The sequence below is a fragment of the Megalobrama amblycephala genome, linkage group LG16 (assembly GCF_018812025.1).
Source record: "Megalobrama amblycephala isolate DHTTF-2021 linkage group LG16, ASM1881202v1, whole genome shotgun sequence".
Classification (NCBI taxonomy): Eukaryota; Metazoa; Chordata; class Actinopteri; order Cypriniformes; family Xenocyprididae; genus Megalobrama; species Megalobrama amblycephala.
In genome coordinates, this window is record NC_063059.1 from 36,259,029 (window position 1) to 36,284,957 (window position 25,929).

Here is a 25,929-nt window from a genome sequence, read left to right on the forward strand (position 1 = left end):
AGAGTCTTTGCTGTCAGGATTTAAGACTGAAATCTGGATCCGTCTGATCTTTTCTTGTCTGCTATTGATGTTTACACTCAGCTCGCATGACATGACAAGGCCTGACACTGCCAAATCCCCTTCAAGATAGCCCGTTCAAACATCCCTGGGGCTCTCTTTGTTCTGGAATACGAAGGGCAGGTTCACATCTCTTCATCGCTGTGCGTTAACGATATCCTCGGAGCTCACCGCCACCGTCCTCGTGTCCCTTGCCGGCACACAGAAGCTCTTTCGTCCCTGAACCAAGCGAGCATCTCCTCTGAGGTCCCATCTCACAGAGCAAATGGCCTAAAAACCGTCTACTAATCGCCTTCACGCCTCCTCTGCGGAGCTCTCTAGACACGCTCCCACATCAAAGAGGCCAGTTCATGTTAATCAGTTTAAAACACATGTTCCTCTAGCAGTTACTCTGTCAGCAGCCACCAGAGCGAACATGGCTAACACTACACGCAACAATGTTAATAACACATTAATTACACGTTAATTAACGCGTGTCCTTTCTGAGCTTGTTACTCGGGGCAGCATTCGGTCTGTTCTGTATCAAACATGAGAACAAAATAATCAAGAAATCCTTTACAATCCTCTTAAAAACTCAAAAGTTTACTTTTGCTGGTGGAGAGAGCGAGCCAAGCCTGCAAATGTAAGCAGCTCATTAGTGCTGCATGTGGCTAGCCTGCGGCGTGGATGCGCGAGGATGGCACCATACCCGTACCCATGGCGCCTCTGTGCATTGAGGGCCTGGCCTAATAAAATGCTAAAATACACCCTGCAGAAAGATGCGCACAGTTGATCATGTGGTTCTAATGCACCACTTCCATATAAAAGGCGTGTGGAAAAGTAAAACTTTTCTCTCAGTTGGGAGTTATGATGAAAGATGAACAGATAAACTTTAACCAGGGACCCTTATGTCGGTGTAATGCAAGATGAGTCATCATTAACCCTCATGTCGTTCATCTTCAGAACGCAAATGAAGATGTTTTTAATGAAATCTCAGTGATTTCTGCGCAACTACCGCTTTGATGCATCAAAAAGTTCATAAAGAGATAGTAAAACTAATCCAAATGAATTAAGTGGTTTAGTTCAAATTTTATGAAGAGACACGATCGCTTTAAATGATGAACAGATTATTCACATATAAACATTGATCAGTGAACATAAACAGAAGCTCAAGTGAAGCTGCTTGATGAGCGAGAATAAACCTCTTGTGAAAGCTCAAACGTGCTGCGTAACATGAGAATGAACCTCATTGGTTCTTGCTGAAGCTCAAACGTGCTGCGTAACACGAGAATGAACCTCATTGGTTCTTGCTGAAGCTGAAACGTGCTGCGTAACACGAGAATGAACCTCATTGGTTCTTGCTGAAGCTCAAAAATGCTGCGTAACATGAGAATGAACCTCACTGGTTCTTGCAGAAGCTCAAACGTGCTGCGTAACACGAGAATGAACCTCATTGGTTCTTGCTGAAGCTCAAACGTGCTGCGTAACACGAGAATTAACCTCATCGGTTCTTGCTGAAGCTCAAACGTGCTGCGTAACACGAGAATGAACCTCATCGGTTCTTGCTGAAGCTCAAACGTGCTGCGTAACACGAGAATGAACCTCATTGGTTCTTGCAGAAGCTCAAACGTGCTGCTTAACACGAGAATGAACCTCATTGGTTCTTGCAGAAGCTCAAACGTGCTGCGTAACACGAGAATGAACCTCATTGGTTCTTGCTGAAGCTCAAAAATGCTGCGTAACATGAGAATGAACCTCACTGGTTCTTGCAGAAGCTCAAACGTGCTGCGTAACATGAGAATGAACCTCACTGGTTCTTGCAGAAGCTCAAAAATGCTGCGTAACATGAGAATGAACCTCATTGGTTCTTGCAGAAGCTCAAACATGATGCGTAACACGAGAATGAACCTCATCGGTTCTTGCTGAAGCTCAAACGTGCTGCGTAACACGAGAATGAACCTCATCGGTTCTTGCTGAAGCTCAAACGTGCTGCGTAACACGAGAATGAACCTCATCGGTTCTTGCTGAAGCTCAAACATGCTGCGTAACACGAGAATGAACCTCATTGGTTCTTGCAGAAGCTCAAACGTGCTGCGTAACACGAGAACGAACCTCATTGGTTCTTGCTGAAGCTCAAACGTTCTGCGTAACACGAGAATGAACCTCATTGGTTCTTGCTGAAGCTCAAACGTGCTGTGTAACACGAGAATGAACCTCATTGGTTCTTGCTGAAGCTCAAAAGTGCTGCGTAACACACGAGAGAATGAAACTCATTGGTTCTTGCTGAAGCTCAAAAGTGCTGCGTAACACACGAGAGAATGAAACTCATTGGTTCTTGCGCATCAAGCGAACATGCTTGAGCTTCTGTTTACCACAACTAATGTGTGAGTTGAATGTCTATATGTGAATAAAAGACTAAATTCAATCTGTTCATCATATAAAGAGATCGTGTCGTTTCAGAAAATTTGGACTAAACAGCTCAATTCATATGGATTAGTTTTACGACCTTTTTATGAACTTTTTGAAGCGTCAAAGTGGTAGTTGCATAGCTGTCTATGGAGGCACAGAAAGCTCTCAGAATAAAAAGTAAACACTTTTCTTAACTTTTTAAAATAAGAGATAGTAAGATTTTCTCATTTTCTCATTTTTGTATTTTTGAAGCAAAAATGTTTTAAAGAAACCTGTCAAAAATCAATATGGACTGTTAGACTCAAAGACACAGCAGGTGTTATACTGCAACACCCTGAAATCTGTTACCTGAATATTTACAGCTAAAATTAACAGCAAATGAGTTTAGAGTAGTTTGACTTTTGAATATAATGAATTTTTGACTAACAATCAAGTCTGATCATGAACTGTGTTCACGCTTCTCTCGAGTTCAAGAAATTTGTGATTTACTGAAGAAAGTAATGCAGGTTTGGAATGACAGTGACGCTGGGATATTATGACATATTCATTTTTCGATCATTTATTCTTTAAAAAAAAAATCTACCTTAGTGGGTTTTATAAAAATACATTGTAAAGTTAAGTGGGCAGACTGGATTTTAGTCACATTATAATAAAAAGGACAAAAAATGAGATAACTAATATTTTTAATGATAGAAAAAAGATTTAGGTAATGATGACATATGACGCCTTTTAAGTATAAAAAAAAATTTTCATGGAAAACAAAGTATTGGTAACACTTTATTTTACAGTGTCATTGTTACATATGGTTACGTTACATGTAGTTACTATAGTAATAACTAATATGCATAATCACATGCAACTAACCCTAAACCAAACCAAACCCTAATCCTAACCCTATACTAATGTAGTTACTTTAGTTTAATGTAGTTTGTACATGTAGTTACTTAATATTACTCAGTAATTAAATGTATAATTACAGTGTAACAAAGACACCTTAAAATAAAGTCTAAGCGTATTATTTTCTTTCCTTCTAAATGTGGTTCTCAGCTGGTTCTGGACACCCAACTCAAACAAAAGTGAACAAAATTGTACTAAAACAATGAAATGCATCAATATTAGCATGAACTGCAAAGACCCAAAAATAGACAAAAAGATTCACATTTGTATTGATTCACAAACTTACATACATTGTAGGTTGAATTGCAAAACTGACGAGAATGGGCTCCAAATGTCTCTGGAATTCCAATGGTTTCATACTCTTAGCCAGTAATTTACAGCACAAAACAAACTGCATTGGCACAAATCATGTTTATGTACTTTTGTTCAGTTTTTGAGGATGAGGGGAACTGCCCATGTTGGCAAATGGCTATTCTGGCTAGCTTGTACCAAGTCACAGAATAATTTGGGTCAAAATAGAAATTAACATCAATAACAAAAGATGTTTTCTCCTTCCATTTTCAATTTCCTCTCCTATTTGTTTTACTATCCTAACTATGCACAATTATATCTATGTAGTTGTATTTTATTTCTAGCATTTATAATTTCTTTCCTGCTTTCGATAAGAACAAACTTGCGACCAAACCTCAACGGTGCCCAGGACCACCAACTGTTAACCATAAAGATGTACACACTTCAAAATCTCCCTGTGCAAATCCACAGATGCTTTTTTTTTTTTTTTTTTTTTTTTTTTTTAAGCAGCAGGCCTTATGGCACTACGGCTAAATGCTAATTTTGCAATAACCTGACATTTTAAGACTGCATTTCTCTCTAAAGCTCAGTACAAGACCAATCTCTGCCAGCTCGAGCTGTTGCCATGGTTTACGATTAGCTAGGGATGAAGTATTGATCCATTCTCTACACATTTGCTGAGACCGCCATCCAAGAAAAATGCGAAAGTGTACTCAAACTGCTTTCGTGAAAGCAAAGAACGCACATAATAGAATTCACACGCGACGGCGCATTATCACGGAGAACTATTGTATATAAATGATTGATACGAATTGTTTTGCCATTAATGGAATGGGGTAATGAGCCATTTCTGTGACTATTTCTGTCTCAAACATAACACAAATCAGTCACAAAACAAATCTGTGTGAAATAAATGCATGAAATGCGAGGGGATGAGAAAGACCCTCCTGCTGCGTTAGTTTACACAGTACGTGGGTTGCTAATGGTCTAAATATCAAATGCACAAAAGGGGGATAATATAACAAACAGCATCTCCATTAGATTCTGAGTGACATATCTCTGGCGCAAAGCCTAAATTTAGCAATAAGCCCCAACCTCACCTGCTTGGAAATGGATACTTTAGCCAATAAGTCATATCATGGTGAAAATAAAAAAAATATATATATCATATCATATATCATTACAATAATGACACAGCCTCTAGACTAATTTATTGGAGAGCCACAGCCCACAATCTCATTTGTCGTCCCTTTTCTAAACCAGAAAGGCCTGCATTTGATTTATGTGTTGTTCCTGTTGGGTTCTCTCTTAGACCTAGTAATGAGAAGTAGAGCAACAGCTCATTACAGATACTTCGACCAGCAAACTTTTGCACTGATGAGGTTCGGCTGAGGCCTTGTTTTCCAGTCAGCACAAATGCTGACTACAAGCTCACCTGGGAAGCCCCAAGTCCAAATCGGACAGTCGTTAGTATGTCATGAACCTTACAAAACCATTTGCTACCATTCTCCTGCAGTGTTGTCTTCACAGTCCTCCATGTGGACATACCCTCGCAAAAGAGTTTCAACAACCCCATCTCATCCAGAATATGCAATAATTGGTACAAAATGGCAAATTCATAAGAAATCGTACCAGTTGGGTTGTACAAAAACGTAAAACACTAGCCTAAATCTAAGGGTATGTTTACACAACAGTTTTCAACTAAAAACTTTAAACTTTTATGCGTTTTGGAAGGTCATTTTGCATGACAATGGTTTTTTGGGGGCCTGAAAAGGCAAACATTTGAAAACAGGTTTCAAAGTGAAAGTAAATGTAAACTTCAAATGCGAATTTGTGAAAACGGTGACGTCATGGTAGGGCTGGACGATATGGCCAAAATTTATATCACGATATAATTCTTAATTTCGGTCGATACAATATAATTCCGATATCGATATGAACTATATAATAGCCTCAGAAAAACTGCCAAGAACGGCCACAACGGATGTCTGTACCTACAAACGTCTGAAAAATTAATTTGCCAAATCTGTGAAATCTCTTCCTATAAAACTATATAATATTTTAGAAATAAAAACAGTACAAATAAATGTATGTTCAGATTTTATTTGTATTTAGCCTTCATACAAACATAAAAATAGACATAAGACTCACTCACTTTAATAATATTAATATCTTAAACATTAAACTTTAACGTAGACTGATTTTATTATTCTTAAAGGGTCATGAAACCCCAAAACACTTTTTTTGAGCTGTAAACAGATATGTATAGGCTGCACATCATTGAAAACACTAAAGGTACTCAATGTTTTCCTGTTTGAAAAGCTGAGTCGGAGCAACAACACAAAATCTGATGTAATCGTGTACTTTCGGCCCAAGTATGGGCATGGTCGAACATGCTGACGTAGACCGTTTCGAGCGAATCTCGACATAGCCTATATATTCATGACATAAAGCTCATTTAATCAATCACTGCGCTGTAGTATTCATAAGATTATAATTGCGGTATTATGCATGAGGAAGTATCACTTCTCTCACCTCAGTCTATTGTCATTCAGAGACATATCGTTGGTGCTCGTTTCCTCAGTGCTACAACACAATGTGTTTTCCTGCAACGCAACCAGAGCAGAGGTTTGTGTGCATGTGGATTGTTTTGCAGTAATCTACCAGCACAAATGGAAAATATGTTCGCGTGAGATCGCATTACAGCGGAGAATTCAAATATCACAAAAGTTCTGTTCATTCACCTCTGCCTGCTCTAGCTGCGTTCAAACATGTGAGCCGTAGGCGGTTTCCCTCAGCACAGCACGTGTGTTGTTTGTATTTTGCTCGCGATGCGGTCAGAACTGGAGTTTGAATACGAACACATGAAAAATACGATTGTTTTATGATATACACGCGGAGCGCATATGCTTGGTTTCAGCGCGGAGCTCCGCGATGAGTTTAATAACACTAGCCACGTGACACATAGCTCATACAGAATAAAGTATCCGTGTTAAAAGTTTTTATTTCACACATTCTCCTGCACCAAACGTTAAACCAGCACGGTGTTTGCACACATATTTTCATCAAGTTGTGGAAGCTTGTTCCGTCGCATTTGCATCAGGTGTACTCATTTTGTAAAACTTGCCGCGTTTGCGTTTGATCTTAGTGTACAACTGTTGAGCACTGGCTGGTGGCTGCATGTCTCTGTGGTGTACGTCATCACGCAAATAGCCAATCGCGTTCTGCTCTTTCTAACGGCTGCGCCTGAGAAATGCTGTAATGTATATATCGAAATACCGGAAATGTGTTTAAAAATCATATCACCGTTATCGAAAAAAATTATATCGCGATATATATTGATATTGAATTATTGTCCAGCCCTACGTCATGGGCATGTGTATTATGTGTTCAGTCTTTAGTAGGGCTGTCAAACGATTAATCACGATTAATCGCATACAAAATAAAAGTTTGAGTTTGCCTAATATATGTGGGTGTACTGTGTGTAATTATTATGTATATATAAATACAAACACATCCATGTATATATACGAGAAATATTTACAAATATATGTATTTATTTATATTTTTATATAATTTATATTATATATATATATATATATATATATATATAAATACATTTTTTGTACATAAATGGCATATTTATCTTAAATATATACATTAATTTGTGTGTATTTATATATACATATTTACACACAGTACTCACACATATATTAGGCAAACTCAAACTTTTATTTTGTATGCGATTAATCGCGATTAATCGTTTGACAGCCCTAGTCTTTAGGTACGTAATGTTTCTTTACAAAGTGACATCGCCATCTACTGGCCAGGCATGAATAATACAGCATTTTTTGTCGTTTTCACGGATCCTTGTGAACAGGGATCATTTTGATAAAGTTGTCATCTGTACGTGAAAAACTTTACTTACTTTACTGTAAACAAAGATTGTTTGAACTTTCAGTGTTCTACTTCAAATTTTCAATTTTAGTTCAGTGGATTACTTGTAATTTCTTTGTAATTGTTTGTGAAATTTACTAGCAATTTTTGAGTTTTTTTCTCAAAATTTCTCAGTACAGTAGAGGAATCCAAATTGTACGATATTATACAGTTTTCCCACCTCAAACAAATTATTAAAAGTTTTAATGAGAACACAACTTGGTGAACACAATGGCGAACACAACTTTGTTTGGTCATTCACGTGCACGTCACGCACAGTTACGACACTTCTGTCTTCCCGAAAAGCGATGACAAAGAACGAAAAAGCCAAAACATACAGGTTTCCTTTACTATAGGGCAGCCTGCTCTTTCAATCCCACCCTCTGTGAATGCAGTCTGTATGGGGTCAAACCTGTAAAAAAAGCAAGTCATCCATACAGCTGCGATAAGGCTGCCGGTGAGATGGTGACAGCAGTGCTTTGTGAGAACCTCTGAGGGAAAGAAAAGGCTAAATTCAAGGCAAAACCCTCCTGACTGACACCAAGTAGACTGTGGCATTTCAGTACCTCTACGTCCTTAAAAAGGTAAGCTCGGGGCTGCTTTTTAATGGGCAATAGACTCAAGGTTGTTCTGTAACAGAGACTTTTAGATACTTTTAGAGACACACATATGCAGGTTGGAGCTAAACGACTCCTTTTCAGACTCATTATGAGCTTTAATTCAGCGATTAGGAGCATGATAGAGTCGGTTAACATCAAGAGAATCAGCTTAGCTTCAAACAGCTTGTCGAGTGCGTTCTTTGTACAGCAACTCGGTCTACCTGATGGACATCTAGGTAACGTACCAGGGCAGCTATTTTTCAGTAATTGAGGGGCTGTTTACACAACACTGTTTTCAACTAAAAACGTAAAACTTTTTATGCGTTTTGGTCGTTCATTTACACGACAACAGCGTTTTGGGTGCCTGAAAAGGCAAACTTTTGAAAACGGATTTCGTTTTTGAAAACATTCTCCAGGTAAACAGCAAAAACGCAAATCTGTGAAAACAATGACGTCATGCGCATGCGTATTACATGTTCAATTTATAGTGTTTCATCGCCATCTAATGGCTTGACAGCAGAATATAGCATTTTTAGTCGTTTTCGCGGATCCGTGTGAATAGGGATCATTTTGACAATGGTGTCGTCTGTACACGGAAAACTGAAAAAAGGAAAACTTCTCTGTTTTAAGCATATCGTTGTCGTGTGAACGTACCATAAGTCACCATGAAATCAAAACTATTCTTGTTTTATATGGAATTTTGTAGTATTTATTATGATTTATCTGTGCACATTTTTTTTTAATTCATGTAATATTTAATCAAAATAACTTCTCCTCCTTCTTGCAGTGACCTCTCTTTTCTTCTCTGATGATGCGTTCACTGGCGTGAGGGCAGGGCAACCTGTCACTCACATGAGATCGACCAATAGCAAACCACAACCATCCAATCAATTCCCCATAGACAAAATCAAGTCCCGCCCTACATTTTTTCTTGTTCGAGAAGCAGTTTCACTCAGATATATGTCACAATAGGGAAGAAAAGATGATAAAAACTGTCTACTTCTGTCAACTTCATATATAGAAACGTCAATATCTGGTTGGCCTTTCAGAACTTCTGTGAATAGGGAAAAATCAATTTATGCTTGGAAACAAATTGAAATGACCAGGATACTGGGTTGACAAAAATAATTGTATGATTACAGTTGGTTCGTTAGCTTAAATAGGTTGGTCAGCTTTTGTGCAATTTAGAGCAACAATTCTCAACAAATCAATTGGTTCTTTTAACAGAACTTTGTTTCTGCCGTTTTACTATTCTACATTTCAAACATTAATTTTCCTATAAATGGCTTGTATCCTTTTTCTGTCTCTAGATGTAACTGTTGAATATTACATGCACAGCCATTAGCAGATCAATAGAACATATGTCCATCAATTGTCATGTCACTGTCTACAAAATTACTACTGAAAAAATTATAGCAATTTAGTGGAAGATATTGGACAGTCATTGCTGACAATGCTATCTTCTGATTATTCATGAGGTTGCATGCTAATCATATTAACTCTGACAATCATTTCTCTCTAACAGCAGAGAGGCAGAAAGTAATACATTTGTTTTCATTATTACTGCGGCTGAAAGGCACTTCATCATTAACATTCATTCTGGGAGACGGGGAAGCAAATCAAATAAAGCTTATGTTTATCTTTCTTTGTTTACTTTTTTAAAACACAGTTATTTATTCCTAGAGTAGATAATTGGGATATTTTCCTTCTAGAATATAGATTTTGTGGCAGAAGATCATTTGAAGCATTTGTATAATTATATTTAAAGGGTTAGTTCACCCAAAAATGAAAATTCTGACAAAATGACAAAAAAAAAATGACAAAACTTTCAGTTTTGGGTGAACTAACCTAACTTGAATTCTTTATTGGAAACTTTATTATGTTTGTTTGTTTTACCTTTTACACTTTGAACCTTAAAATTTGAAATTCATCAAGATATAAATGAATATATATAATTTAATATTTACAACTATGATCATCTAAATGAAGACAATAATCAAAACAAAGACAATGGTAAGCCTACTATGGTAAATATTCATAAGGAAAGTTTTCTTGTACTTGTAACCCATAAATATTTCCAAAAACTGCTTCACAGAGGTTGGATTTCCAATTAGTTTCTCCCAATGTTTAATCCTCCTCCTCTTCTTGCTGTATTGCAATGCCAATGTCTCATTTAACTTGCTCACTGGGGTTTTGGGATGGTATGCATGTCCAATAAGCAATATAGAATAAATTTAACGGGATTGAATTGCATGTGCTTATATATATATATATATAATGTGCTCTTTCAGCCAAACAAGCCAAGATTAAATGCCAAGCTTAATATCATAGAACAAATGCAATTCATTTGATTGAGATTAGAGTGTCATGTAATGCAATTTCTGGCTTGTTTTCAATTGTGTGCAGTAATGTGTAGAAACGAAACACTATTGTCTTCGGTTATAGCCACAGTGACGCTTAAGGCAAAGCCTGTTTAATAACTCCAGCTAAGCTAGGAAACCAAAAATGTGATGTAGTATGATCAAATAAATGCCATTACACTTTATTACTCGTGGCTTTTATGCATTGTTCCATATCTGTTATTTCACTCTGGGGTCTGACTCATACTTCATATCATATTTTTGCGTAACGCTTCATGTACGAGGGTCGATGACACACATTTTGATGTCAGTCAGATAAGCGTTAATTACAGTAATTTGAGCATGCATAATAAATCTGCCATTTTGATATGCAGAAACCCATTACACAGATTTTCAGCTAAAGGTAAGGGGGGAAAAAAGATTTTTTGATATGACGTCTAATTTCCGGCCGAGACATTTGGATCTGAATGGACGGAAAAACGAACAAATTGCAAGGCTAAAGTTACGTAACGTGCAAATGCACGCATCCCCAGTGGATTATTTAGCAGCTAGCAATAAAAACACATTAGACTAATGTAAGAGAATGTGGCATTTTGGTTTTATGATTCAGTAAACTGCTGTGGTTTGTGATTAGCGGCAGTGGCGGTAGCGTGGTCCCAGTGCTCAGGAAGCTCTCAGGGCTCTGATGGAACGTTAGTGAAAGCCGTCTGCACCGTCAAAACCTAACGCTTATGGAGCGCAGCAGATAACAGGCCCGCATTGTCCACCGGGGTCTTTAGAGTCTCAGAATGAGCTGTCAAATGAGGCAGCACTAACTCTGCTAATCCGCCATCTGAGGAAAAGCCTCCGCCAAAAGGAGTAAACAAATAAATAAAAACATTAAAAAAGAACCACGAGTGTGATTAATCGAGTCGAAAGTCGCCGGCACTCGGGTGTCTGCTTTGAAGTAATGTTTGCGCTCTCACGCAAGCATGACCACTTTTTAGCTCTCGTCAACAGTCAACTCGGGAATCAGCAGAAAACAAAAACGCTGAATTCCAGCAGCACGCACTTTTTTCTCATCTCTTTTTACGCATACAAACAGCCGTTAAGATGTTGATAGATACATGAAAAGAGAAATGTTTTGCAGTTAATTATAACAAAGATTGCTAGTGATGTGTTTATAACAGTGCGCTTTGATGTGATAGCTGCAATGCCATTTAATTCAAAGCAACAAAAAATGCACCTCAAACGAGAAAGATGTTGATAACATATTGTTCAAAGCAAAATGCAGCTGCAGCCATAATGTCTAAAAATAAAACTTGATTGTTATTTTTTCTTTGGTGGAAATTGGTGAAGTGGTGCTTGCTGTGCAAAAATAGTGTCCTACTGATGATAGTAGGGTGTAATGAGTCAAAGCTAAAAAAAAAAAAAAAAAACAGGTTAAAGGGATAGTTCACCCAAAAATGAAAATTCTGTCATCATTTACTCACCCTCAAGTAGTTCCAAACCTGCGTGAATTTCTTTGTTCTGCTGAACACAAAGGAAGATATTTGGAAGAATGTCAGTAACTAAACACATCTCGCCCCCCCCCATTGACTACCATAGTATTTATTTTTCCTACTATGATAGTAAATGGGGGACAAGATCTGTTTGGTTACTGACATTCTTCCAAATATCTTCCTTTGTGTTCAACAAAATAAAGAAATTCATACAGGTTTGGAACTACTTGAAGGTGAGTAAATGACAGAATTTTCATTTTTGGGTGAACTATCGCTTTAAAAAACTGGTCTGTTTGCTGGCTTTACAATGGTTTTGAAGACTTTTCAGCTGGTCGGCTGGAAGACCAGCTGGCCCATAAGCTAAACCAACTAAAGACCAGCTTGGCCAGGATAAGAGACAAGCTAAGACCAGCTAAGACCAGCAAAAACCACTTTAAATCTCCTTTTGGGGGGGGTAGGACAGCTGCTATTATTTCTTAGCATTTTGCTATGCAAAGGCTAAAGAGCTTTGGCTTGGTTTCTAGGGATGCTTGGTCGGTGCTACTGACCCAAGTCAAAGAAACCCAATGCAAAATCTCAACTGGATTTTCCCATTTTAGCATCTGCTAGCTGATCAAAAAGTAAAAGCACACCTCTCATCAATAATTTGAGATACAATTCATATCCAGAGTGTGAATGGTAGACTGGTTATCAGGACTAGTTATGAGAGTTGGGTGTAATGCACTACTAAGTAATTAATTACCATAATTTAAGTACTTTTCCTGTGAAAAGGTAAAGTAAGGGATTACTGTTATGTTTTTATTTAATTTAATTATAGTTACTTCTGATGTAATTGCATTACATACTGTATAGATTATAGAAAAATTTAATATCAAACTATAATGGGTTTAACATCAAAATGTAATGTATAATGTTAAGATGTATGTTTTTAATGTAACCTTCTCCCTTTAAATACCTTGATCAGTACAATAATAATTTATATTTATTTTAAAGAATAAAGCAATTTCATGTCTATCCTTGTATTGATCAACTGGTCAAGGCTGATATGGGATTTAGAAAGTAATTATAATAAGTAATGCAATTACACTGTTAAATATGTAATTAGTAGCTAGAAATTAATTCCTTTTTTAGAGTAACTTACCTAATACTGCTACCAAACTTTAATACTTAACATTAGACCAGTGGCTGGGAAGGTTATCAATCTCAGCAAACTCATAAATTATTTAAATTAATAATTTTATTAATTATATTAAAACAATTAAAATTATTATATTTAATATTGTTTTTAATGTTATTTATTAAAATATTTTTTTCTTAATTTATTTTTATTCAAGAACATACAATTCTTGAAAGTTCTGCTATCACAAAGTTAATTGTTAATTTAACAATATTGACGCTCCCAGGTTCAGTTAAAATAATATTATAATTAATATTTTATATTTCCAAAAAGAAAGGCAAAATAATATTTGCATTTCCAGGGAAGATTCTTAGCCGTTATTAAAAGAAAAGGTCAGGGTTAAAAATGGCACATTACTGAGTAAGACTGCAAACCATTGCTGTACCATTACTAACATGAAATACGTATTAATATTGAAGTTGAAATTCAAATCAGTTCACAAGTGCAAAAAATAGCATGTAGTTTATTAAGTCACATTTGCACCTCACATAACGCTCATGAAGTCACGGCCAAAAGTTTGCAAACACCTTATTTTGTTTGGGTTCTAATAAATATTCTCACTTATGTTTATTTGTCTTTCACACTACACTTCATAAAGGTGTTAGCATGTGAATTGCTTCAGTGAAAAAACTCTGCAACTAAGACATTATTACACTATTTAAAGAGCAAATGTTGTGATCTCAACAGACCACAAAATAGTTTCAGAACAGCTTCAGGTTGGCTTAACATGACCAGAGTTATTTAATATAATTTATATAGTAGTATTTACTCATATTTAGAATTACCTTTTATTTGTATAGTTTTTTGTTTTTTGTTTTTTTTAGTAATTAGTTTATTATTTAGTTATTATACAGTTCATTATAGTAATTTTAGTTTAGTTATTTTATTTCAGTTAGTTGTTAATGCAAGACTTCTAAGCTTTTTCAATTTTTCAACACAGCAGAAAACACAGCAAAAGTGTAATTGTCTTTTAATAGCTTTTTCTTAGCATTCAAAGCATCTTTTTGTCTGTTCACTGTTCAAGGTCAGGCTCTGTAACCTCATCTCTCTGTGACTGCTATTTCACACCATTGTACGCCATACTGAAGCCCTCCTGTAAGTGAGGAAATGTCTCATCTGATAGGAGCCTGATTTAACTTCACTTTGTGGGTTTATAATATGGTGGCAGTGCTCTGGGAGAACAGTTCAGAAGACAAGTGAGGTGAGGGAAATATCATGCTCCAAATATGAAGCCTGCTTGTGCTTCCCTTGGGGTCGCAGGAACAGAAATGCGCCTTTAATTTAACCAAACTGAGTGGTTGAAAGAAAATGAATCGCAGATCATCATTTCAAGTTCAATTCAGATGATGGGTGAGCAGTTTACTCTGTAATTAGTCTGTCCATTTCTTTTGGTTGTGAACATGAGTTTGTCACACTGAGAGGATAATCAACTCAAAAATCTTTCAACAAAGGCTCATTGGAAAAATGTGCTTCAACCAACATTTTTGCAAAACTCCAAAAACGGGCCTTTACTGTACATACAATTCACTGCAGTTTCCAGCTAAAATAAACACTAGAGGCAGTAAAACACCAACAACTTCTAATCCTTTTCACACAAATTATGATTACAGGGCTCACTGGTGACTTATTTTTGCACAGTTTCCAAATGTGGCTTACCTGGTACAGCACTACACCATAAAATACTCAGTGAGTTCAGACTTGTAGAAACAAGCTCCGGTTCTACTCCGCTTCGAGTGGGATTCTTACCAGCATTTCTAGCATGGGAGGTGAGCACGCAAACAAGGACACTATAATGTCAGTGCTAGCGTGCCTCTTGAGGCCAAGGGAGTAAGATTTACTCACACAGCTCTTACTAGCTGGCCTTTACACTCACCCCTCTAAACCTTAGTCCCATCCGGGTCACGGCACCAATGTTACCCCTCCTGTTCTACTCGCACCTCTCCGAACAGGATTCGAACCGGTGTTTCCAGCATGTGAGGAGGGTGCATTAACAAGGCACTAAAGACTGCAGCACTAACAAAGGACACTAAAGACCGCAGCTTCTAGGGTCAGTTGGTATTGCACCTCTTGAGGTCAAAGGAGTGAGCTTTACTTGCACAGCTTTTACTAGCTGGCCTCCGTTACATTCACTCCCCTAAACTTCACTCCCATCTCAGTTACGGCACCAGCGTTACCCCTCCGGTTCTTCTCGCACCTCTCCAAGTGGGATTCGAACTGGCGTCTCTGTTAATAAGAATGCTAAAGACTGTAGCCTCTAACGTCAGTCGCTAACGCTTTACTAGCTGGCCTCCATTACACTCACCCCCCCTAAACCTCACTCCCATCCGGGTCAAGGCACCAATGTTACCACTCAGGTTCTACTTGCACCTCTCCGAACAGGATTCGAACTGGCATTTCTAGCATGGGAGGCAGGTGTGCTAACAAGGCACTAAATACTGCAGCACTAACAAGGACGCTAAATACAGCAGCCTCTAGTGTCACTTGCTATTGCACCTCTTGAGGTCAGTGGAGTGAGGTTTACTCGAACAACTCTTACTAGCTTACCGTTACACTCACCCCCCTAAACCTCATTCCCATCTGGGTCATGGCACCAATGTTACCCTTCTGTTTTTTCTCGTACTGCTCCAAGTGGGATTCAAACTCAAATTCAATCTCTGTTAATAAGGATGCTAAAGACCACAGCCTCTAATGTCAGTCGCTAACGCTTTACCAGCTGGCCTCCATTACATTACAATGGGATACTAGTAAACAAAGCAGTTCAACTAGCTAATAACTTGTTTTTTTTCCTCAGGCCTTTTATAAGCTGAATGGACATCATTGAAAATATGTTGGTCAGTACATTCTTTGGTAATACCACGGTAAATTTATGTTTATGCATATGGTACAAAATGATTACCTTTTTCACAGGCAAGTGCATTTATGTGGTACTCCAAGGTAAATTACAATAGCACTTTATTTTAAAGTGTGTTGGGTGGGCACAGTCATCATCTTCCAAGCTCAATATCACCATGACATCCAAGACTAATTTACAACAAAATAAAAAAAAACAACAAAAAAAACCCAAGATAAACAATATACCCCCCCTTGCTGCCAACCAAGCACGCTTTGCAAACCGTAATTATCAAGTCTGTGACAGATGCCCAATGGAGCAGCATACACACTATTAGCCAGATTGAAGCTGAGCATATTTTTTCGAAATGAGACAGATTTCATCATTAAATGCCCAAAATGAAAGTCCAAAACTCTTATCCCATGAAGATACAGAAGTAACTTTAACTGCTTGTCTGCTGATCTGAAAGTTACAGTGAGGCTATATAGTAGCACATTTGTCTCATTGTCAACATCCCCAATTACAGCAACACTGATCATTCCCCATGAGCCCCTCTTAACCTCAATCTTTCAGCAGTTCAAAAGCAGTTCAAAGTTTCCGGCGAGTTCTAAACCTCAGAAGTGACATCTTATACAGCCTCTGTAAAGAACCAATGCAGAGGCAGTTTCAGTCAAATTAACCAATTATAGCTTCCCTGCTTCAAACAAAAATAAGGGAGAGCGATTGTAGATTGTGCCGTGTGTGTACATCAAACTTCTTTTGGGATCTTCTGATCCCAAAATCAGAAGCCCTTCAAGTTCGTGCTGCCGTTTTCAAAGTACAACTGTCAATTTAGGATACACAAACAACTGCAAGAAGACACGCAAAGCAAGAAACAAAGGCGGAAACGCTAATCCAACACTCCCAGGGTTCAGATTCTATTTCCCAATAGCTCAACATGTGAGCCGAGCCCCGTAACAGGCATTTACTCATGATCACATGGGAATATTATCAGTTATATGGGTCCCAGGGAAAAGTGCTGATGGATAGTACCAGCTTAATCATGCATTAAAAAATACGTTACTGCCTCTACGAAAATCATGCCATTGTTCATTTTTCACCTCACAGTACATTTTGTGTCTTTTAAACGTTTATTATCATGACTTTTTTTTTTTTTTTTAACATGATGGTGGTCTTTTTTTTTTTTTTTAACATGATGGTGGTCTATTAACATGATGGTGGATAGTGTCTATTGGTCTCAATAGACAATTGGTCTGTAATGACAATTCTGGGGGAAACTAAGCATGGAATATTCTAGTAATATATATATATATATATCTTAGTAATATATACTATATTAGATATTACATAGATATAGATATTCGACTAACTGGATTTTTTTTTAAACAAACATTCAAAATTTAAGAGTCAAGTGATATAGCATTTACTGTATGATCAATCAAATAAATTCAGCCTTGGAGAGTATATATGAAAATCCCTAAAATACATAAAATATGAAAATCCATTATAAAAATATGGATTACTCTGTTTAAAACTTGATAATCAAAACAAAGTGAAATAAACATTAACCATTTAAATATTGTTTGTGTCAAAATTCTATTTTTTTTTATATTAATAACATCATTATGACATTCAGAGGTAAATATTAAGAATAAGAATACATTATTATAATAACAACAACTTAACTATATCCTCCTACCCTAAGTGTTACTGGTCTTTTAGCAAGATAGTCTCTCAGCCAAAGCAGAATATTTAAGTTTTTATTAAAAGGAGAAGGGTGTGGAGCAAAAAGAGGTCAAGGGCTTTGCTCCTGGCACATCAGTGTTATCAAATCCCGGTCATTTCTCCTTTAAGCAAACCACCCTTTCCAGGAGTTGAAATGTTAATTTTCAGATTTCTATCACAGATATTTAACCACTACGCCACCACATCACCTTCAAAAATGAGCCATTAAAGAAATCAATTGAGTATGTCATTAAGATCAGCCCAAGATTGTAAACAAGTTTAGATATGACTATCACAGCCATTTTGAGCTGGTGAACGTCCATTTATTTGCATTCGATTTACACTAACGACCCGAACTTTGAACGCCACGTATTATGTTACCATGTGATGTGGCCGTTGCTGAAAATATCCTGCTGATCAATGCAACCTCAGCTTTCCCTGTCGCCCATGTCGAACCGAATGACACACTGAACATAAATAGATTTATGTAGATTTATGAAATAGTTTGATAAACGCGAAACTGCACATTGGTGTGTTTTTTTGAAGCTCTATTCAGTGTAATTGCATGGAAAAGAGCAACCAGCACATTCTTCAAAATATCTCTTTTTGTGTTTCATGCAAAAAAAGAAAGCCATACAGGCTTGGAATATCATAAGGGTACAATTTGGCTTAACTAATGCTTTAAAAATGTGAATTTTTGAGTTGAATTAAAATGACAATGCTTGAAAAGACCAGTATTCTGCTTTACGGCAAACAGAGAGTTGTGAGGTCCATTGCTTGTAGCACTTGCAAACACCCATAAACCTCAGCCTGTGAAGGGTATGTGGGCTTCGATACAGTAGCACATTGCCCCGAGCAGCCCTTACTGTATGTCTAAAACAAGGCTCGGCTTGCTGCTAAAAGATCACCCTATGCTCGATCAAAATGACTCAGCAATGGGCCTGACTGTTAGCGCCTAAGGAAAGCTGCTCAGACATGAGGGTCAGTCTAAGCAGGTTGTACAAACACACACAATTCCACAATCTATTTGCCTAAGATCTGTGCTACATGACAATGGATTATGCTATATCTAATGAACGTACCGTTGCCGAGATAAACAACACCATGTTTAACAGCGGAAAATGAAAGCTAATTGCTAAATGAATCTGAGTGATTCTGAAATTCTCTTTATGTACCAAGACGTTCCTCTGATATTTTTTTTTAATCCAATGAGCTCTAAAAGCAATGGCAACGTGAAATAAGGAAAGCATTATTTATTTATTTACTTAATTGAATCTCAATCTGAACTAATGCTTTACAATGACTTAACAAATGGCGAAATCTCTTACATAAAAGTATTTTAATGTTGTATCTGAGGGTAACTGAATATTGAACAGTTACAACATTTGGTTACTCATATTCTTCAAAATATCCTCTTTTGTGTTCAGCAGAAGAAAGAAATTCAAGATTTAAGGTGTTAAAATGACTAAAACTAAAAACAAAGTAAAAATAAATTACAGTTAAATAGAACTATTTAAAAAAAAAAAAAAAATGGCAAAAGCACACACAGTTACCAAAACAAAAACTTAAAATGAAAGCATGAAAAAATATTATGAATAAATACCAAATAATACTACAATAACACTGAATATTATCATATTACATATCCAAAAACCTTAAAACTTACATTTTAATTAGTGTTAGCATAAATTTAAAGTGATAAAACACAAGTAAGTTGGATAACTCAAATAGATTTCAGTTAACTTGCCATTTAAAATGAACATTACCACACATTACCTCAAAAAACAGTAAACGCAACTGACGTTTCTGCTTGGATGAACAGAATAAAAAGCAATTTTGAATTATGTCTGCTTTACAACAGTCAAACAGACGCCTAAAGCTGCGAATAAAGATATACACAGAGGGCATTTTCTTTTCACAGTCATCAAATCCAGTTTAACGCACATTTGGGTTGGCTTCACCTCAGCGTTTCACGACGTTCAGACAGACATATTCCATTTTCTTTTTAAGTCCATCACTGATGTCTATGCATAAAATGCGATGCAACACAAAGGAACACCTCTGTCGTTTTAAATAAGAATCTAATAGCTAAAATGACGCAGGCTTCGGTACAAACAGACTATTTGTAGGCTTTCAGGGAGACTGTGGAGCAAAAGGCAATTAGTATTTCGCTGCCGGGTCCTTGATGTGTGATTTCTAAAGGCTGTTAGAGGCACTATCAGAGTTTGGCAGTGAATATGCATAAGGTAAATTGTAAACGAGAGCGTGATTAAGACTTAACTAGGCTGCGGATATAAAGAGTGCCAAACTCGAGTGCTTAAATAGTAAAAACCTTAAAGAAAGGCTCGTGATGTAGCTACGGAGGAGGATATCCGCTAAATGGTTAAGGTCCAGACACTAAAGAACATTGCCAGGTGGTCAAAAGAGCCTCAAGTCTCAGTAACTATGTTTCCATCCACTTATTTTTATGTGCATTTTGGGATATCACATAAACAACAACAAAAAACGCTGGATGGAATGCCAATATGCGCATAAATTCTAAAAACGTGCATTAAAAACGTTCTGTTGAGGTGAATACATTTTTATCTGATAAGAAGACATGCACATTAACTACAACGAAAAGTCATTTACTGAATAAATCCCTCGATGGCTTTGCCTCAGCTTATGTGATTGGATAACTGGCCTAACCAGCGGACCAATCGTATTGCGCAGCATCTCAAATGTTGGTTTGGTCATTCTGAAAATGCCTGAGCCAAAGTCTGTCATCAGAATGATTTAAATAAAGCCACAGCGGTTTCCCCGATTGCAGCAACATCCATTTTTATTACAGATATTTTGCTCTAAATTCCCAGGAAGTGACTATTTTTTTTTTCTCTTAAACACGTGTGATGGAAAGGCTACTTTATTCGCAAATGTCTTATGTGATATTCCAATTTTTGCGGCAAAGTAAATGCACGCCTTTCCTCAAAAAACAAACAACAGAAAACGAACAGAAAAATTTACATACAAAAATTTAATGGTAATAGTAACAGTTATGCTTGAAATATATATATATATATATATATATATATATATATATATATATATATATATGAAAAAAAAAAAAAATATCACTCTGTACTATTCAATTATCGCAGTTTAAATGTTAGCAAATATGTAATATACTACAAAAAATATATAATTTACTACACGTTTACTGACCTTCCATTAAAAACAGTGGCTATATATATGCTGATGTGTTTTTTTTGTTTGTTTTTTTGTTTTTTTACAAATTCCTCTGAAGTCTGTTAGTCAGCACAACTCAAAGGCCATTCGTGAAATATCATTTAACTGCAGTTTTCCAAAAGGTTAATTGTATTTTTCAACTTTAAGAGATGCTTATCTGGTTTAATAAATGTTTAAGTCCTTAATGCATGAAATAAACAGCTAACATTTATATTTCCGATAGGAAGTTCATATTTCATATTTCATGCTGAGATTTCCCATATATTCCTGCATTTCTCTGGGTCGTTCCTCTTGCGTAATCAGGCCCTGCTCTTGACAAGTTTCACTGTGACACTGTCTCGGTACAATGTGACCTTCTATGCGAGCAAAGACACTCATTGGGCCCTTGGGGACCATTTGGAAGCACCAAGCTTGAGGAGGATGGATTCAGGATGGCTGCCTGCTCTGTTTAGGCCTCTAATCTCATCACAGAGCATCTGACTTCTACTAGCTCCGACGTATAGACATGCCTTGGAGATTATTAATGAACAATGCAAAATACATGGGTTTTATTGCAGTTACCATAAGGATAATTCATAAACATCCACTTATGCAAATGCTTGGTTAAGTAACTACAGTGCATGAATAAATAAAGAAAAAAATAATTTATTCATAATCCAAAAATGCTACTTTTCTGGAAACAGAAAAACACTGTATTTCCTAAATAAATAAACACTCACTGTATTGTCAAAGTTGATATTGTGGGTTTATATATGGTCAAACACTTGGCATGTGTCATTATATTATAAACATTTTACCAAAATCAAGCTCAAATGGATTTCTGACCAGCAAAATTTCTGAGAATTTTGGACTTTGTCCATCATTAAAACAGCCACTTCGGAGGCAGTAAGTGCATTGCATTACGTTTTCATCAACTTGCAGGTTATAAAGTTCATTGTAGCTATGTGGGTGCTCAGTTTTATCTGTCATGTGACCAAAATCTCATTTTATTAAAAGATGAAGTGCTACACACAGGCTATTTATGACAGTATTGGCTATGACTCGATGACAAATGCTAGACTAAAACACTCTTCTCCGCTCCTCAAATACATAAAACATTAGACTTTGTATATAAAGTTTTTCTTGAGTAGAGAAAATGCTATACTAATCCAAAGAACCAGTTCTTTATTTAGCCTTGCATTGCAAACAAGCAGAGATGTTCCAAAATATGTGCCGCACTTCATTCAAGATGGAGGAGGGTGGAGTTAAGAGGTTTGACTGACAGCTTGAGGATCCAATGGGGTTTAGTCACAAGCTCTTTTTAATATTTTTCATTGGTTAAATATTTGCAAAACCCACAGACAGAGGTAAAGGGTGACCAATAGTAATGATTTATGGAAAAAAAAAAAAAAAATCACGATAAAACACGGCTATGACAGCTTCACCCAACGGTTCTGTGTATCACGACAACACCCTTAGCAACCACTCTTAGCAACGTAAACTGTATGTTCTCAATTAATATTGTTCATTGAAGCTGCACTGTATTATGTAGGAGAGTATTGTGAGAAAGAGATTGAGTGAGCGAGTGTATTACCTGCATTCAGATTTAGCATTTTCCTTCAGGTCAGTACTATGTTCAAAATTAAAAAATATGTTGAAATGTCTGATGTATTATCCTGTCCTTTTAACAGTTAAGGGGTTTTCCCATGACTGACAGTGCAAGTTGAAGCATTTGCATCTTGTTCCTTCAGTTGTGTCTTGTTCTGTGTTCACAACAATTCAGTCTTTTCAATGTGAAAGTTTTCGCTACTGATGCACTCATAAAGACAGTCTTTGCCACCATCTAATGGCGTAATAATGTAACTTCTGTTGCTGTTCACGGTCAGGGACTATTTTTTCTGGCGGAAGGAAGGCTTTAGTGAAAGTTTACTTCATGCAAGTTGCATTGATACATATTTTTGGCTTTAATATTTGTATTGTGTGGTAACCGTATTATGAATGCAATAAGGTACTCGAGGCTAGTGTTTTATCGTGAATAAGTTATGGCTGAAGGAGTTGCAGGCACTCCGCTTCGTGTCGTGCCTAACAACGCCCTTCAGCCATGACTTATTCACAATATAGCACAGCCTCTTGTACCTTATTGCTTACAAATACTTATATATTTAATATATATATGATGTAGAATGCAGCAGAGACTTCCAAGCTTCATACTAGAATTACTGTATTAATTATAAATTAATCTATTCAGAGCAGAAACAGCACACATAATCCATTTGTAAATATAACAGAGTACTGAATTAAATCCAAATTTGTGTAAGAAAGGTCACCAGATAATGAAATGAAAATTATTAGAATTGTCAAAGTCATGGCCTTGCAGAAAGTGCACGCACTCCGACATGAGTCTCTTTTGCAGGCAACCTGAGTTTGAATCCAGCATTTGATTTTAAAGTTATTTAATCTACAAAAATATCTAAAATCAAAGTTTAAAAAAGGAAATATTTCATTTACATCAATGGTTTTGCTTTTAATACTGATATTGTTTTGATCCAAATGTGTAGGGGGAAAAATACCATTGCTCTTAGTTTAGCTTTAAAGCACAAGCATTTCAAAAACCAAACTAGAATGTCACAAAATCCACCTCTACAAACCACAAATCATTTCCATATCACACATTCAATCTGAACTGACGTGGAGCTAAACTGGAGCCGTCCCTCTGTGCCTGGTGACCTAATCCTGCTCTCAGCCGAGCTGTGAAGAGACCGTACACACATTTGAACTCACCGTTTTCTGTATTTTCATGCTCTGTGTCAGTAAGGGTGAGGTTCGAGTTGGCTCTGCTGGAAAGGCAGGAGCTGCGGCCAGATTTGGTGTTGCTACGGCCCCAGAGTCGGACAGCATGCTCGGGGGACACGATGCCATCCGTTTCTGTGTCAGCGTCTGATCCCACGCTCACGGAGTAGTCGCGGTGGGGAAGGCCCATTTCTGTCCGATATGCTACCATATGGGGCGGCACGGGATCTCCGAAGGCCATGTCTCTGAGAGAGAACTCCGCCCCTGAAACAACACACAAGAACACAATGAGAGAAAATACAATCTGTGTTATGCATACAAGAACAGACTGCAACGGTAGGGGTCTGGAAGCATGGATTTTCTCCATCTCATATCATGATTTTTTTAAGCAATAACGTAAAAATATTTCTAGAAAAACCTACCATGAGCTCCAAGATTGTTAATTGATGATAGAAATGTCTAATAATAATAATAATAATTATTAAGTAGTAGTAGCAGCAACAGTAATATTATTAAAAAGACAGTAAAGTAAATTATTAACTAACAATTATTAATTACAAGTATAAAAACAATATAATTTAAATTTATTGCAAAATATTACCATACTAGTATATGTAATAAATGAAAGTGATGTTTACTTCCAGAGCTTGAGTGCTGTGAAATTCCAAGTTCTTAGTAGGAACTTTAAACTGGAACGCCTCTGACATCCAAAGTAAACAGAACGCAGCATAACAAACAAGATTCAAAGTGAAAAGTTGTTTTTTAAACTACATTTCTCTTTCCCACCACTGTTTTTTTTTTTTTTTTTTTTGTAATTTATGAGACAATGCTTCCCCGCCATTGATGTAATTTTCCGTCTTTCCGTGATTTCACTGTTATACGGTAGGGGGCGCCATTACTCATCTTCTGAAAGAGTAAAGAATATCTGGATCAAAAAAAAGCAGAAACAAGCAATAAAAGCATTGCTTATGCACATTCTAGTCTTTGAAGAAGAAAAAAATTTGATTTTCACAGCTTTTTGTTTAAAATGTTGCTTTTTTATGAAACTTACCCACATTCAAGTGTTGATAACAAAAGAATGCATGAAGCTTGTGTGAATTTCGTTAAAATTCCACACACAGATTTCGCAACAGATTCAAACTGGTCTCGCAAATTCACTGTGTTCACGAACAGAAAGCTGAAAGAACATGAATGACGCTTTATAGTACGCATGTGTCGGCCGTTTGTGTTAGCGCACACTATCAAAAACGTCTCCGGTTATGTATGTAACCCTGGTTCCCTGAGAAGGGGAACGAGACACTGCGTCGACAATGATACCATGGGGAACGCCCATAGCGTCATTGTCAACACAGCACTGAAGTGCCACTTTGAAAGGTAACTATGAAAGGCTATGTGTTTGGTTGCAAGTGTTCGCACCAAAACTGAAGTACAGAAATATGCAATATATGAAACTAGCTGATATTTAATCAAATTGGAAAACCTAATGAAAATTTTATTCAAAACGGAACACTCAAACCCACAACCTCAATAAACATCACATTCAGAGTGTGCTCATGACTGGTGGAGGCCAAAGGTACGAGAAAAAGGAAGCCGTTTAGACAAAGCTAACAGCAAATTACAGATTTATGCCTGAGAGTGAGTGTAATAATAGTTAGCGTGCCTGAGAGCAACAATGCATTTAGTATTCATGGAGGGGAAGTGGATATTTTTTTCAGGTCACCATCAACTGGACACATTAGAAGGTCATAAAAGACATCAGCGAATCAGCATTCACGACACCCCCCTCTCATTAAAGTCCCAGCACGCTAATGGCAAAGCTACAACACCGCATTTGGCTTTCCTGTTATCTCTCCGGTTTTAGATACTGCTTTTTCAAAACGGCTGGAATATATTAGCGACGGATCAAATCGTCACCGCAGTCTCTCTTAATTGCTTGAATACGATCACTCTCTGAAGCATATCTGAAAGATGTGCTGCAGATCTGGAGGCTGTGAGATGAGCTCCCCCAAAGTGTGTGATAGTTTGTCTCATATTAACAAGTATGTGTAATAGATATGTGCTTTAATTTGAAGTGGGCAAGTAAAATGATCAAGGATGCAATATTTCACACATCAAAAGAAAATAATAAGCACACAGGTCATGTATCAGGAATTATTACCATTTAATTGCATTCTTGTCATTAAAAGTTTTAATA

The 25,929-nt window shown here is 36.9% G+C and overlaps 1 protein-coding gene across 11 annotated transcripts in view; it reads right to left on the reverse strand.

Moving 5' to 3' along the window:
* tenm4 (teneurin transmembrane protein 4) overlaps positions 1–25,929 on the reverse strand; it is a 261,307-nt gene that overhangs the window by 161,554 nt on the left and 73,824 nt on the right. For all 11 annotated transcript variants that reach the window (XM_048160290.1, XM_048160292.1, XM_048160289.1 and 8 more), the window contains exon 3: positions 23,727–23,999. In XM_048160290.1, the coding sequence (XP_048016247.1) occupies positions 23,727–23,999 (273 nt within the window). The remainder of the gene's footprint in view (positions 1–23,726; positions 24,000–25,929) is intronic.